The sequence below is a fragment of the Typopeltis vanoorti genome, chromosome 6, assembly GCF_054136105.1.
Source record: "Typopeltis vanoorti isolate ZY-2024b chromosome 6, IOZ_Tvanoo_1.0, whole genome shotgun sequence".
Taxonomy (NCBI): Eukaryota; Metazoa; Arthropoda; class Arachnida; order Uropygi; family Thelyphonidae; genus Typopeltis; species Typopeltis vanoorti.
The window spans coordinates 8,481,707-8,498,188 of NC_143554.1; the positions used below are offsets into that span (position 1 = coordinate 8,481,707).

General features: G+C 36.7%; 1 protein-coding gene across 3 annotated transcripts in view; it reads right to left on the minus strand.

The window, feature by feature from the left end:
• The window catches only part of mio (GATOR complex protein mio), a 349,531-nt gene that overhangs the window by 132,602 nt on the left and 200,447 nt on the right, over positions 1-16,482 (minus strand). For all 3 annotated transcript variants that reach the window (XM_090394033.1, XM_090394032.1, XM_090394034.1), the window contains exons 16-17: positions 13,796-13,868; positions 1,982-2,204 (exon numbers count right to left, since the gene is read on the minus strand). In XM_090394033.1, coding sequence (XP_090250159.1) covers positions 1,982-2,204; positions 13,796-13,868 — 296 coding nt within the window. The remainder of the gene's footprint in view (positions 1-1,981; positions 2,205-13,795; positions 13,869-16,482) is intronic.

The following is a 16,482-nucleotide window of genomic DNA, read 5'->3' on the forward strand; positions in this document are numbered from 1 at the left end:
AGGGAGAAGACACCTGACAGGACAGGATAAAAAGAAAAGAGAAAATCCGTGAAGAGCCAGCTGGCTTATCTAAATAGGGGTTGGCAAGACTAAGATACGAGAAGGGAAGGTTTCAAAACATCCAGCAATGTTTCAAATCACAGAATGTGCAGGAAGATGACCAGTTGTTAAATCAGGTGTAAGGAAGGATTGCATGTCATCTTTGCTGTAATTGAGCAAAAGGTATTAAAATATGATATTAAAATAGGAGATGTTAAGGTGTTCTTTGCTCTCAATGAAAATTATATCATTATCATAATGAAGACTCCCCAAAGAGTCAAGGATTAATCAAGGAAAGACCTCTTCCATGTCACACAATGTCTAAATATCCATCATATCCTTATTTAAAAATCATGCACAGATGCACTTAAAACATTCACACTAGTGATCCATTTCTCTTTTCTCTCTCACACACATACACACACAACTGACTCTGAGAAGAACCTAGACAACACATGCTTCAAAACACACCTTTACTCAACTTCCGGGGATGATCATAAGTTCTTTTCCCCTACTTGCTATGAGCTGTAAAATCTCATCTGTTTCCTATATTATAAGATCCCCTTACCAACTCCTTTCTATCGCTTCTCTCTTTTCTCTCTATTACTCAAACTTTGAAGATCATTTGTTCACTCTGTCCCCCAATGCACAATTCTATAGGTCAGATATTATCTCAGTTATCCTTTGCTGGACCTTTTCAATTGTCACATCTCCTCTGAACAGAAATGAAACATCTGAGTAGAATAGTCAAGTTGGGGTCTTATCAGAGCATTGTAAAATTAAATCTATATTATTATCCAGATTCATCTCGATGTCATCAATTAACAGGCTAATTTTTTTTAGTGATATGTAAACATCAATTACAAGCAACCATAAACATGAGATTTACAACATTGAACTCTGCTTTTTTTTTTTTTTTTTGGTGATATAAGCGAATTAATATGCCTTGATGGGAGAACCATTATTAGTTGCTTTTGCCACTATCATGTAGTGCAATGTTCTTCTCCAATTTCCTCTTTCACAATTTTTTTAGTCTCTTCTCAAGCATGGTTGATTAATTTTGACACTTACTTCAATTGAAGTTATTTGATGTGATGACTTAACCAGCTCAGCAAGCTGATGATTCCCTAAACTTTAATTCTCTATCTTTAGTAAGCTTTATTATTCTCATTAGGGAAATTCTTCTGTAATTCTTACATACAGTTTAATTTCCCTTTTTATAGCCTGTTACATTTTGCTCTACTCTAGTTATTTATAATTCAGCATTCTGAATGTGCAGTGTAATCACTGTAAAACCTTTAACCTCCATATCTGACTATTTCTATTGAATATGATTTTAGCTCAGCTTCTATATCTACAGTTCTACTGAATATTTTCTACCACTATTCTGTCACTGCTAATTTCAATTAGCAAATTTTCAAAGCACTTAATCCACACATCCTGAAGAATATTCTCGAATTAAGAGTTCATGTCATCTAAATTTTATCATGTCTGATTTCCTTTAAAATAATCTTTCATCCATTTCTTCTTCTAGCCTCTGTAATACACTGTTGCCTCACTGATACTTATTTGTGCATTTTTTCTGAGGTTTATATTTTAAGTTACTTGAACACATTTTTCTAGACAACCTTTTACTTTATTTATGCAACTTTCTTATATTTTTCTGTATTATGTAAGGGCATATATAGATTTACTTTCTAGGAACTTTTAGCCCATTTAGCTTCTTGAGTCCAATGAGATGCTATGATTTGTCTATCCTTGTAGAAAACTTCACTACAGTTAGTTGCATGGACAGGATAATAGTTACATAATTTGAAAGTTGTCTATGGTTACCAGCCTATGAAAGGTTGCAAACCCTTTATAGGTGGGATTCACATAAAAATATACATGTGTGAATACAAAACATATTTCAGTACATTACATAAAAATAAACATTACCTACCTTTCTTTACTAACATATCTTGGAATTTTCCCTGATACCCCACCTGACAAGGTTTCTATTCCTGTCCAGTATTGAACAGTTTGTTCACTTCTACTAATTGTATTCCCTGTCTCTCCACATATTAAAGTATACACACCTTCAAGCTTGAAATGACTTTTAATGTTATTCCTGAACTGACTTCCATCCTGAGAACTGTAATATTCTTCTTGTAAGCTTTTAACTAGTTCATATATGTTAAGAAAGTCCAGCTTAAAACTTATTCATTTTCTAAAGTTTTCATATAAATAAATACTTTTCAACATTTTAGCAAAGAAAACTTTTTTTTTTAATTTGAAATAGAATTTTTTTACACACTTATCAAGTTGCAAGCAATAATACTTATGAAACAGTAAATAAACATGGAAGAAGAAGGCTTATAAATGAACTAAGAATTAAAGGTGGATAAGGGATATAGCAAAAACAGTCTTTGATTATTAGAAACATGTAGAGCCTCCCTAGCTCAGTCGATATAGACAAAGCCCTTTGGTGGGATACAGCTGGGTTCAATTCCCATCCATGACCTGAGGAACCTTTATCTGGTCTCTTTTGACTAAAGGTGAGTTAGTCTCTTATGGAGGTAAGGGATTTTTTCACCAGAAACTTGGGATTTTTCATCCCCCAGAACAGGCAAACCAGCCCAGTGAACACACATACACAGATTACAGTCATGAATAATTACAGCCCAGCCATATGCCTGATTTATCAGCTATATGCAAGTCCAAAGCCTGGATAAAATAGGGAGGGTTTGGGAAAGCAATGGTGAACTACCCTGAAAAAAGAATATCACCAGAACACTTTGTGGCAAGAAATATTAGCTACAAATTTACCGAGGGTCTGACACAACTGAATGGTTAAATCATCATCATTAGAAACAAGTATTCACAAGAATTAGTAATAATAATTTTATTATTGCAAATATTTTGACCTGAAACTAACAAGCCAACATCATCAGTGCACAAACATGTTCACAAGGTGTTATTCCTTTTTACAGATCTGAGGCACAAGTTGGAGTGCCACCTTACAACATGCGGTTAACAAAATGAAATTAATTTAAACCTAAAAATAAATAAATGAAATAACTACCAAGAGATGTTGCTTACCACCCAGCCAAATTTCTAGCTCATCACCTACAGGGCACTCACTATCCTCTGTAAAAAATTCATCATAATTCCTTTCAAATATTTAAAAAACCTAACCTTACATTCTATGGACATTATGGTCAGTTTTGACATTTAGACCCTATTCACCAGTGTATTTCTTGTTGACACTCTCCAGCTGATATCAACACTGGAGTTCTCTCCAGACATAGATGAACTGCTCAACTTTATCCTATACTCAAGCTACTTCATCTGTAGAAACCAATATTATGGGATGTCCCCTTTCCCTACATTAGCCAATTTCTGTCTGGAACATCTTGAAGACCCCTATTTTCCTCAGTACAGCCTCGATTTACCTTTTAGGTAAGCTCTATGGATGATGTTTTTTTTTTTGCCATCTGATCTGAATCTGAAGCATTTCTTTTATTCCTGATTTATATCCTCAGGATACAAATCAGGAATTTGATTATGATTAATGCCATGAACATGTTTCTAATAATCATTATTATAAGTCCCATTAAAAATGATCTTCATTATCCTTTCATATGGCATGCAAGATCAGATGCATCCCATCACATGAAAACATCATTAACAGCAAACCTTCCATAAGAATGCATGAAATACTAGTGAATTCCAATGATTAAAAAAAAAAAGGGAGACATTAAAAGAGAAGATAATATATCAGATATCCAATCAGTATCTCAGATGTGGTAGTAGAAGTACTAAAAAAATTGGTCAAAAAAATCTCATGCTGTATGGGGTCAACATGGCTTTGTGAAAGTTTGGTCATGCCTCAGTAATTTACTAACTTTTTATAATAGAGTAACAGCTGAACTGGATAAAGGAAATGGCTACATGATTTTGTGGATTTTGAAAAGGCATTTGACCGAGTACCACATAGAACTCTGTTATGCAAATTAGAACAAATGAATATGGACACTTTCCACTGATTAAGTGGATAAGAGGGTGGCTGCTGGACAGATATCAAAAAGTGGTATATGAAGGACAGAACTGAAATGAAAACGGGTGACTAGTAGTGTGCCACAAGGTCCAGTGCTGGGGCCATTGCTGTTTAATTTGTACATAAATGATATAGGAAATAACTTGAAAGGAAATATTCAGTTTGTTATGTCATTGCTTTCTCTATATTTTACTTTATTCCATCTCTAATCAGCCCACTATCTAATCTACTGTTGTGCCTCTTAAATATTAATTCAGTACTATTTCCTTTTTGGATACTGGCAAAATTTATTTTTATGCTAATATTTATATCTAGTAATATTTAGTATGTTAAATCCTGAATAAAGAATTTGCTTGTAAAGTTCTCCATTCAGGATCTAACAAAGGTCACCCCTTCAAAAAAAAAAAAGTTTTTCTGTTCTCTCAGAGAAGCTCTTTTTGCTCCTTCCTCAGTTCCTTGAGGATTACTCTTCCATTTAACCTGGACCTTAGAACATATCTGGGCACAGGTGATTGTAATGTTTCTTCAGAATATAATTCTGCTCTTTTTCTCTGACACATTTGAGTCTGCTCTTCCCTGCGAAGTGTTTCCTGTGCCTCTTTGTATCTTATGTGTTTGGGAAGATACTCATTTGAGAAGCCTTTCCCATCCTCCTTTTCGTTGCTTCCTTTTTTATTAGTGTTTTCTGGGGTGTATTTCAACTATGTTCCCCTGACATCTTCTGTTATCTCTCATTTCCTCCCATTTCCCCATATGTTCTTGAAAGAGTCACCCAAACAGAACAACCTGTCAGACTTACATCTACACAATTTTATTCGATCTGAGTGGACTACCATGCTTTTCTTCAGATGTGCAATCTCCCTTATCTTGAATGTAATGGGGTATTACTTCTCTATTATTTCAAATGGCCCTGCAGAGCTGCTTCCAAACTTTCCTCCCTTTTTTCTTCTGGATTTCTGTTCCAGTAGGACTAGGTTTCCTAATTTTGGGTCTTTTTACTTTCTTACTTTGTTAGCATACGACTGGGCATGTTGGGAGCATGCACTGCTTAACTTGGCCACCAATTCGTGTGTCAATCGGTTTTCCCTGATGAGGTTTGTTTAAGTACTCATCAATGTCTGGGAATCCGGTGCTTGCCTTGGAACCTCTGAAATCACTGGGGAATAAAGGCTCGAACCCATAGAGCACAACAGGTGATTTGTTGCAAAATGGAGAGCAGTCCTACAAGCAAAAAAGGGTATGTGTGAGGTGGGAATCCCACTCCAAAACTTGCCCTTCTGCTAACTTGGAGATAGTGAGCTTCAGGGTCCGATTCATTCTCTCACACATCCCATTTCCTTGAGGGTGGTATGGGGTAGTGAACAGCTTCTTTATTCTCAATAATTTACAGAGTTGGAGCATCACCTCGGCAGTAAAATTGGTACCTTAATCTGATAAGAGAGTTTCAGGAGTTCCATATCTTGAATTAACCAGTTTAAAAAGCTTGTTCGCCACGGTCTCTGCCCTCTGATCTTTCATGGCTGTGGCTTCTGGAAATCTTGAGAACATGTCGATCACGACAAGTATGTACCATTTCCCTTTTGGGTGGTGGTGGTGGAGAGGGGTTCCACAATATCCATAGCCACAGCCTAAAATGGGCATGAGGGGAGTGGGAATAGTTGGAGTGGCGCCTTGCCAGAGATGACGGATTTCTGTTGGCATACATGGCAAGATGACACATAGGCCTCAACATCCTCTCTCATCCCTTTCCATAGGTATCTGTCTGTCACCCTCTTCCAGGTTCTATGAATACCCTGATGTCTGGCTAGATCTGTGTCATGAAAAGAGTACAAAACCCAAGGAATCATGGTTTTTAGAACTAAAATTTTCTCTTTCTACCTCCTTGTGACTTCTTGTTTTGACAACAAAAGTCCATCTTTATCCATATATATGGTATCACAGAATGCTTGGTTGTGAGAGAGAGCCTCCCCTCTTTTTCACCTCTCATGCACCCCCCCCCACATCAGATCCAATTATCTCCGTCTTCCCCCAATTTTGAAGATGGATGGGCAGGGGCTTCCTCTTTCTCTCGATCATCAGCACGGTTGATGTTCTCTTCACTTGTATGGGTGTCCTCACTCGGGCTAAGGTCTAATGACCTAAATAGGTAATCAGCCACAACGTTAGAACTCCCTGGGATATAATTTACCTCTACTCTGAATTCTTGCATTTCTAAGGACCAGCTCACAATTTGTTCATTCTTATCCTTCATGGAAGATATGAAGGATAAGGGTTTGTGGTCAGATCTGAGTATAATATGCTGGCCCAGTAGCATACAGCGGAATTTTCTGAGGCTGTATATCATTGCCAGAGCCTCCTTCTCGATTACTGAATAGTTTCTTTCAGAGGGAGACAATCTTCTGCTTATGAAGGCTATTGGATTGAAATCTTCTCCCTCTGCTTGCTCCAGCATGGCTGCAATGGTGTCCTTAGAGGCGTCCGCAGCTAGGAAGAAGGTCTGACCAAGCTTGGGATATGTGAGCACAGGTGACTTAGTCAGAACCTGATTCAACGCTTGATAGGCTTCCCTCTGCTCCACCCCCCTCCATGTAAATTTCATCCCTTTTTTTGTAAGTTTTACTATGGGATCCATTAATTTGGAGCACTCTGGGATAAACCTACTATAAAAGTTCACCATTCCCAGATATCTCCTGACTTGTCGTACTGTGGAAGGGGATTGCGCTCAAAATATGGCATTACCCTTGGGTGGGATTTATCCCCTCGTCGTTCACAACATGTCCCAGGTATTCCACTTCCTTAAGGAAAAATTCACGTTTAGAGCATTTCAGAGACAGTCGGACCTTATCTAGTTTGTCCAGAACCTTCATTAGGACTTCCTTATGTTCCTTTAAACTGGGTGAGTAAATTAGCAGATCTTCTTGAAAGCACAAGACTCCTTTACCCAAGACATCAGCCACAACGGTGTTCATGAGGCTCTGGAAACTCATAGCTGAGTTTCTTGCTCCCTGGGGAAGTCGGCACAGTTGGTATTTTTGCCACTTTGTGGCAAAAGCAAAATACTGCCTGTCCTCCTTCCTGAGGGGAATCTGGAAATACCCAGAGTTTAGGTCCAATTTAGAAAACACTCTTGCTCCCTCTAGGCTGACCAGTAATTCTTCTATTATGCACAACGGGAAGTCAATTGTTTGGTGACTTTATTAACTTCCCTAAGGTCTAGCACAAACCTTAGGTCTCAATCTGCTTTCTCTACCAATATGAAAGGGCTGTTCCAATGGGAGTTCGACCACTCAATGATTCCCGCCCTCTCATATTCCAGCAATAACTTCTCTAATTTATGTAGATGTTTCAAAGGGATCTGATATTGCCTTACATATCTTGGTGTCTCCAAAGTGACTTGCACTGTATGTTCTACCACATTTGTGCAGGGTAGAGAGGTGATTCCCTCTGTGAACACCTTGGGATATATTTTTCATATGCTAGTTGAAAGAATTCATTGAGCTCCTCTCTAACAGGATTGGAGTCATGCAATTTCAAAGCATTGTGCAAAAGCCCCTCCCTTCCATTCATGATTATCCTTCTCCAATCTACCCACCCCAATTGGCATAGTTTCACTGACTTTGATTCCATTACCGAGAGAGAGAGAGGCTAGGTTTGAAAGTTTCCCCACCAAGTGACAGGGCCTAGTTCACAAAGTCGCACACGAACTGATTTCTACCCAAGAAATCCAGACCCAATACGATTTGGTTGTTTGGGCCCGAGATCTCAGGGGAACCTATGAGCTCGTGCCTAAGGCTTATGGGGAAGCAAGGCATGGACCATTTTATGTTAATCTTGGTGGAAGAACAAAGCTCAACCCTGGCGATACCCATGATTTTGTGGGGTTGTTGTAGCTCAACCAAGTTATTATTACTCAGAGTGCCCAGCCTTTTGAATAGTGCATGAGGAATGACTGATATATGGGCTCCTGTATCTAGTAAGAATTCGCAAGGTGTATTTTCTACAAATTCCTCCATTAGGGTGAGATTCCTTTCATCTTGCACCTCTGTGAGACTCACGCTCTGCATTTTGTGGAGTTTGCCCTTAGCATCATCATTTGGAGCTAGTTGACCTCTCAGTTTCTCCTGGGACATCCTTTCTTTTGACTCCTCCAGCACTAGCCTTCTCCTGTCAGCGTTCTGCTCTATGGCCCCCCCAAGAGTTTTTCCCTATCTCTGGCTACAATATAGCATTCATCGAGGCTCTCTACTCCTCTCATGTGTGCACTCTCTTGCAGTTCATGGGAGAGGCCCGACCTAAACTGTTGGAGTGCTAGCCACTCAAGGTGGTTTTGATCCTCTGGTGAGGTTCTCATTTCTCGGGTGTTAGTATTCTATTGAGAAACGTACTCTCTCTCTCCTCCCTTTCTCTTAGATACACTTGTATAATCTCCCAAGCTTCTGAACAATTCCTCCCTTCTTGGAGAATTCAGAGATCAGGATTTCTTTGAATTCCCCATAATACAGGGTTCTTCTTATGATGGGCTGTGAATAAAAGAATTTCTTTGCTTTCTCCACTAACCTCCTGCATGTAAGCGTGATGAGCTGTATGTCACTCCATCGGCCTACCCTTCTAAGCTCCTCTACATGTTCAAAGAATGTGTGCACATCATCATTTCCTTCCTCAGAGAAATGTGGGAGTACCTGCTGGGGATTAATCATTCTAAAAAACTCTGAGCTTGTAGGTAGGGATATACCCACATTCATCTTACAATTCAACACAATATAATTTCCTTAAATTCTAATTATTCCAACAAATGCCTGACTGCCTGATACGATATCAAAAACCAACTTATAGTGATTAAGGATGTGCCAACCTTAAATACTAGGGGCCCTAATCACATCCTGTCGGCTGCGCCATTGTTTTCTCTATATTTTACTTTATTCTATCTCTAATCAGCCCACTATCTAATCTACTGTTGTGCCTCTTAAATATTAATTCAGTACTACTTCCTTTTCGGATACTGGCAAAATTTATTTTTATGCTGCGCCAGCCAATATCCTATACAGAAAAGACTCTTGTTCAGGGAAACAATTCTAAATTCAAAAGGGATGCAGACAATAATTAATCTTACACTAGCGCCGAGTAGATTCAGTTAGCAGTCATGACCTGAATCTCACTTAAACTACAATATCTAAATTCCTTCCCACCAAAAAGGTTCTATTTCATAAGGGTTGGTTTGAATTCGTAATCAGGCATAAACTCAGGTATAAGGTACAAAACATATTTATTGGAAAAGCACAAAACATTTACAGTTAAGAAAATTCAAATATTCAATAGAACAAAACTCACACTAAGTCAAGGTTCATACTAAGTCACATCAATGAAGTTGAGTAAGCTAAATCCTTCAATTACGAAAAGATAAGATTAAGTGTAAGCATAACAACTACTAGGTTATAATTCCTATCACAAGTTATTCATTGAATACACATTAAACACTTTCATTAATACTCTATCAATAGCTATCTTAATTCCAAATACAGCCTATCAACAATTCTTCTTTGTTTCACGGGGTTTAACTAATTCAACCAAATCTCACTTAAAAGTTCTCTAGAAACATGTCCTTAGTTTACAGTATACACAAAATTCCTTTACCGAAGCGATCTTAACACAATGAAATTCTTTACATTACCAGATCCTTTCTGATTTTCATGACGCTATCACATGTAGATGTGGGTTACTTCCTGTATAGTTTTCGGCAGTCTTTGTGCCTGGCGATGCACTACGCTGACTCTGAATCACTTCCGGACTTTGGTGCGTTTTCTACCTCTCTGCAGGAAATTTCCTGCGTTCTCTTCGATGGGACCTTTTTCGAAGGCTCAATTCTGCATAGGCCGTCATATTACAATCAACTTCGCTTGGAAATCCTCAAGCATTCTCAGGGATAGGCCTCATCGTCCGACATCGTTGTGATCGACCCACCGCTCTCTAACGAATCACCCGACAAAAACTTCCAAGCTGGAATCCAGGAAAGGAAGAAATGAAAAAGGCTCGTAATATGGTGCACATCATCCTTTATTCACCCTTTCGTGCGCCCTCTATTCAATGTGTCTTGTACCGCACGAACCTCACAGTTCGTGCTCCTTGGGTGATCCCACACTCTCCCTAATCTGTTAGGTTACCGTATTCCAGGTAGTTGTTCTGACGTCACTTCCCGCGTAGGTACAGCCTCCGGTGCTAAGCTGGACTCATACAGATTACATACGATTATTTTGGATTACTACATATTATCTGTTTGTAAATTTTGTAATGTACTAGACAGCTTAATGGGATTTACAAATAATTTAACAATTCCTTTACAGAATTCTCACTATTCTAACACAAAATTCTCTACTTCTGAATTCAGTTATACAGGAATAAACTTCAGTATATAGCATATATTATCACATGACACAAGGAAATTTTCATAATTATGTGCTGATGTGCAGGTATCTCCTTAATTAGTAATATTTAGTATGTTAAATCCTAAATAAAGAATTTGCTTGTAAAGTTCTCTCTAACAAGTTGTTTGTTGATGATGCAAAATTAGATAGAGTAATAGTTGATCAAGGTGATTAGGAAAGCTTGCAGGACAATTTAAATAGACTGTCAGTATGGGCAAAAGATAATGGGTGTCAGTTTAATGGAGAAATGTAAAGGTATGCATTTTGGGAAAAACAGATTACAAGTTGTGTATTATCATATTGCTGGCCAATGCTGTCCCATGGGTAAGAGATGACTTTGTTCAAAGTTATTTCAGTAATCCCATAAAATAGAATTTGCAAATTAAAATGAAATTTTAAATGTATTGATGCCCCTTCTGATTAGGTGCCTATGTGCAGGGCACAACCTGCACAAGGAAGTTGATGTCACTGTACTCCAGAAAATAGATGAGGCTTGAGATTTAGGGGGGTGGTAGCAGACAGAGAGTTAAAGTTTAGTGGACATAATTGCTAAGGTTGCCCATAAAATTACTTGGTTATATAAGAACACAATAACAATGTAGAGATAAAGAAGTTGTTATTCCTCTTTATAAGGCCTTGATAAGTCCACATCTGGATTACTGTGTTCAAATCTAGTCTCCTGGGGATGAGGAAGTGGTGAAGGGGATTCAGAGGTGAATTGCCAAGATGGTGAGTAGCCTGTGGAATGTTCCCTATTAAGATAAATTGAGGATGTGGGGATAGCAGAATTTGGTTGATAGGAGAAAAAGAGGGGATACGATAGAAACATTGAAGTTGCTTGAAAGGTTTTATAGGATAGATGCAGGGGAAATGTTTCAACACTTGGCTAAAAGGACCAAAATAAGGAGTCATCCCTGGAAGTTGAATAAAGGTGTGGTTAGTAGGGGTGTGAGAACTAGATTTTTTGCTTGGAGAGTTGTGACTGAGTGGAATGTCAGTCAATTGAGAATGCTTTGTTTGTTAATAGATTCAAGGAAAAGTATGATAAATTGCGTGGATAGATTGAGTCTCTCCCACGATGAGTCTTCAGATTCCATGAAGGTGCCCATATAATAATAATACCCATTTTTTTTATACCAAATAGGCAAACATCTGTATGTCTCCTGAACCTTTACAATGAGTTGCCTTAGAACTGCACTACTTAAAAGGACAATCTGTCCAACAGTATATACAAAGACTGTATATATCAGCCTTTCATGAGTGATTTTTGATCAAGGATTTCATAAGAGTGACAGCATTATTGATGTAAGCCATTGAAACCCGTGATTCTCATTAGAATAAGCAGAAACATAGAATATCATTAGTTCATGCTGAAAAGCAGTGTACTTTTCATTAAAAAAAATTTTTCATTTATATTACTAATGAGGAAATTACTATTTCTCTAATGAAAACCACTAATTTGAAACAGTCATCAGATAAGTGAAACAAAGCCTTTTAATCAAAACAGACTGGAAGATGAAAGATCATCCAAACTGGTATTTGAAGCTAAAATAACAGGGAAAATACTTAAGGAAATGTAAAATCAAGCTGGATTAATACATTTCATCCATTTTGACTTAACCACACTGGAGACCAGATAAATAAGAGAATTTGGAAACAAAATTGCGATAGTGAACTAGGAATACAGTCTTAATTTGGACTATTATATCCTAGATACACTTTGAGGATGGTATGTTGCAATCGGAAATCTGTCAGCCTCAAAGTATATAGAGCATAGGTGGCCAACAGCAATGCAGGCTGTGTGCGGCATGTAACGTGATTTTGTGCGGCCCATGGCTGTATGTGTTATCAATTTAGCTATTAGTTTCGACCGCATATTTTCTGATTGATATAATAGTTATCATTATTTCTGATTACGGAAACGATTTATATTCTTTATTCAATTCAAAATTCAATTCAGTAATTCAATACATATAACTATTGCCTCGAAAAAGTGCACAATTTATTTTTATTTAAGTTCTGTCTAAAAGTGTGCGGCCTGTGACGCTACCACTCATCATATATTGGCCCTCGTATAGAAGTTGGCCACGCCTGATATAGAGGATGTAACAGTCAAAGTTAAGATTGCATTCCTAGTAGCTATTAACAAAATTTTTTCTAAATTTATCTAGTCTCTTTTGGTCAAGTCAAACTGGATGAAATGTATTAATCCAGCTTGATTTTATTAATTTCTTTTCATGAATTTGCATTACAGCAAAAGCCCTGGTATGACAATTATTCATATACGGTGTAATACAGACTAATATTATCATACAGACATTATAAACTGAACATTAACTATAAAACAGATATAATTCGAGCTATGCAAGCAAGAAAACCAGCAGCTTCCTGCATATGAGAACAAAGACGAATATTGAGAATGACACAATTTTTTTCAGTTTTATCATCATCGTCAAATTCCTACCATGTACCCTCAAAGGGTGTACAGGATATGATAGTACTACATGAAAAATTTACGTCATTACTAACTTCCTATCTACAATTTTCCTCCAAATCAGTCTGTTATCTGTCAAGATGCCAACATTATCAGATCTTATATTTCTATCGTCTAAGGCACTTTTTACTGTATCAATCCACCTATATCTTGGTCTTCCTCTGGGTCTTTTTCCTGCCAACCTGGCAGAGAGCACTTGTTTTGCTAATCTTTCCTCTCCCATTCTGTTTAAGTGACCATACCACCTGAGATTAACTCTGCTAACACATTCCTGGATGCTGACAAGGTCAAGTTCTTTCCTAATATCCTTGTTTTTAATATGATATTGCCAGCTCTCAGATCCATAAGTTAAAACTGGTTTGAACACAGTCTTGTATACAGCTAATTTAGTGCTCTGACTAATTTCTCTCTTATTCCATATGAATTTATTCAATTGACTTCCTACCATGCCAGCTTTGTTGATTCTGTTGTCTATTTCCATATTTAATTTACCATCTTCACTAAAAATTGTGCCTAAGTAGCTAAAATGTTTTACTCGTTCCACAAGTTCTCCATTCACAATGCAGTTGACATTTTCAATGTTTTTGCCTATTTTCATTGTCTTTGTTATTGCTGACCTTCATACCATATCTATTAGAACAATTATTCAATTTCTATTTAGAGAAGAAAAAACAAATATAATCCATCAGCGTTTGAAATTCCCTTCCCTTGAAGGTATAAATTTAAATTCCATTTTATCTAAAATAGATGCAGTTGTTTAATAACCACCTAAATATTAATAAAATTTGATATCTGAAAGGATATAATCAAGCCATAACCACAATTCTTGGAGTTTCTGATCTTCAACCACTTCTCCATTTTCCCATAAATGATGCATCTATTAACAAAAATGTTTACAAAATAAGATATTTCTTGGCAGCATAGTTGAAGCAACTATAAATTATTAATTCATATATAAATTAAAAATATACATTTATAATTAATAAATGATATTAATAAAGAAACACGTAAAAAACCACAGTGATATCTTTAATTAGTAAAAGGACAAATATTTCATACTAAAATTAATAGTACATCTTCAGTGTCTGTTACAGCAATAGGAATGGAATAAAAGCAAAACATTCGGTGGATCACCTATTAAAATACAATTGTCACCGCGTGCTAGGAAATAATAGAAATTAACAAATTTAATCTATTAAGATAAATGGTTTTTTTTACATAAGATAAAAGTCTCCCAGATCTTTGAGAGAGACAGACAGTCATTTCTATTTAAATTCAGTCAGTGTAAGAATAGTTTCACAACGTTTTTTGAATAAGCGTTCATATTTGAATCTGCATCTATGGAGGAGTACAGCTTTATCCCTCTGGACACTATGAGTAGAGTCAATACTGTGCTGCGCCAGACCAGACTTCAGAGGTTTGTTATAATCAATATAATATTGATGTTCTTTTATTCTTTTTTCCAAAGAATGGCCAATTTGTTCAAAATAAGAGACATTGCATTCGCAAGGTATTTAGTAAACACCAGCCAAAGACAGAGAAGACCGTTTATCCTTTGTAGAAGGTAATAAAGAAGAAATTTTGTTGATAGGAATATATGTTGGAATTAATTGATACTTTTTCAGAATTCTACCTATAGGTTCTGAGAAGAATCTCAGAACCTATAGGTAGAATTCTGAAAAAGTATCAATTAATTCCAACATATATTCCTATCAACAAAATTTCTTCTTTATGTTCTGAGAAGAATCTCAGAACCTATAGGTAGAATTCTGAAAAAGTATCAATTAATTCCAACATATATTCCTATCAACAAAATTTCTTCTTTATTACCTTCTACAAAGGATAAACTGTCTTCTCTGTCTTTGGCTGGTGTTTACTAAATACCTTGCGAATGCAATGTCTCTTATTTTGAACAAACTGGCCATTATTTCCTAGCACGCGGTAACAATTGTATTTTAATAGGTGATCCACTGAACGTTTTGCTTGTATTCCATTCCTACTGCTGTAACAGACACTGAAGATGTACTATTAATTTCAGTAAGAAATATTTGTCCTTTTACTAATTAAAGATATCATTGTGGTTTTTTATGTGTTCCTTTATTAATTAATTTACTATGCCACAGGTTCCTCTTAAAATTAATAAATGATATATAAATTAAGTATAAACTATTGCCATATTTTTTGTAGATAAGTGCAGGTTTATTCTATAGTTAATTTTTTGATAACTAAACATATTAACTGGTATCAAATGTAAAGGGTACACTATTTTTAGGAAGGATAGAGAGGATAGCAGACGAGGGGGGAATGCTGCTAATGATACTGGATGACTTGAATCTACTTAGAGTTGAGACCTATGATTGTAGTAGTAGTACTACTACTACTACTACTAACAGTGTTTCATGTGGCAGTGAGTTTGAAGCCATCTGGTGTGAGGTGGAATCTAACAAGATCAATTACATAGTGGGATGTTGTTACAGACTTGGTGGATCAGTTGCTAATGGTGAAGAAATGCATCACCAAATAAAAAAGATGAGCATGAAAGGAGAAATAATGGGAGACTAATTATCCAAATATTGATTGGTAGCAGTAGAATCTCATGATAAGAACGAAAATACATTTATTGAGCTGTTGTGCACAACTTCCTCAAACAGCATGTGACAAAAGAAACTCAATGTCAAAGAGTGTTAGATTTGATTATAGTGTTAGAAAGCATTTCAGTTAGATGTAACTATTCTGCTCAGGTTGGTGACAGTGATCATGCAGAACTACAAAACTAGAAATTATGACCAAGTGAGGAGTATACTGAGTTCAGTGGAATGGAATTGGTTGATGGATGGGAAGAATATCGACAGCGCATGAGAAGCATTTAAAAATACTTAAATAATGCGATATCAGAGTGTTTGAAGAATATCTGGGTTGGAGTCAAATGGATGTGTAATCTTATTAAGCAACAGATTTGTAAGAAAAGGATGATGTGGAAGGAATAAAGTATGCATAAGGATGAGGTGCATTATGCTAAATGCATATTTAGCATACGCATTTTAGCAAAAATAAGTATGCTAAAGACAACCCACAAGAATTCTATCGATATGCTGCAAGTAAAAGAAAGAATGAATATGAAAGAATAACTCTTCTAAATGCAGATGGCATGAGGGCTACAGATGCAGAAGAGGTTGTTCAACTAATGAGTGCCCATTTTGTTAAAAGCTATCAACCTGGTGTACACAACATTGATTTTGCTGCTACCTCTTCAATGGATGAAGAAACTCAGGTGCATGAGGATGAGAGCTGTTGCACAAACTGAATAAGAAGTTAGCAATAGGAACTGATGGGATATTAGCACGTGAGCTAAAAGAGTATTCAGCTGAACTGGCTGTTTAATATGAGTCTCAGAACAGGGAGGATACCGCAGGAATGGAAAGAATGTATGGTAATTCCATTGCACAAGGGTGGTGGTGGTGCAAAGACTGTTGTATCCAACTATCAACTAA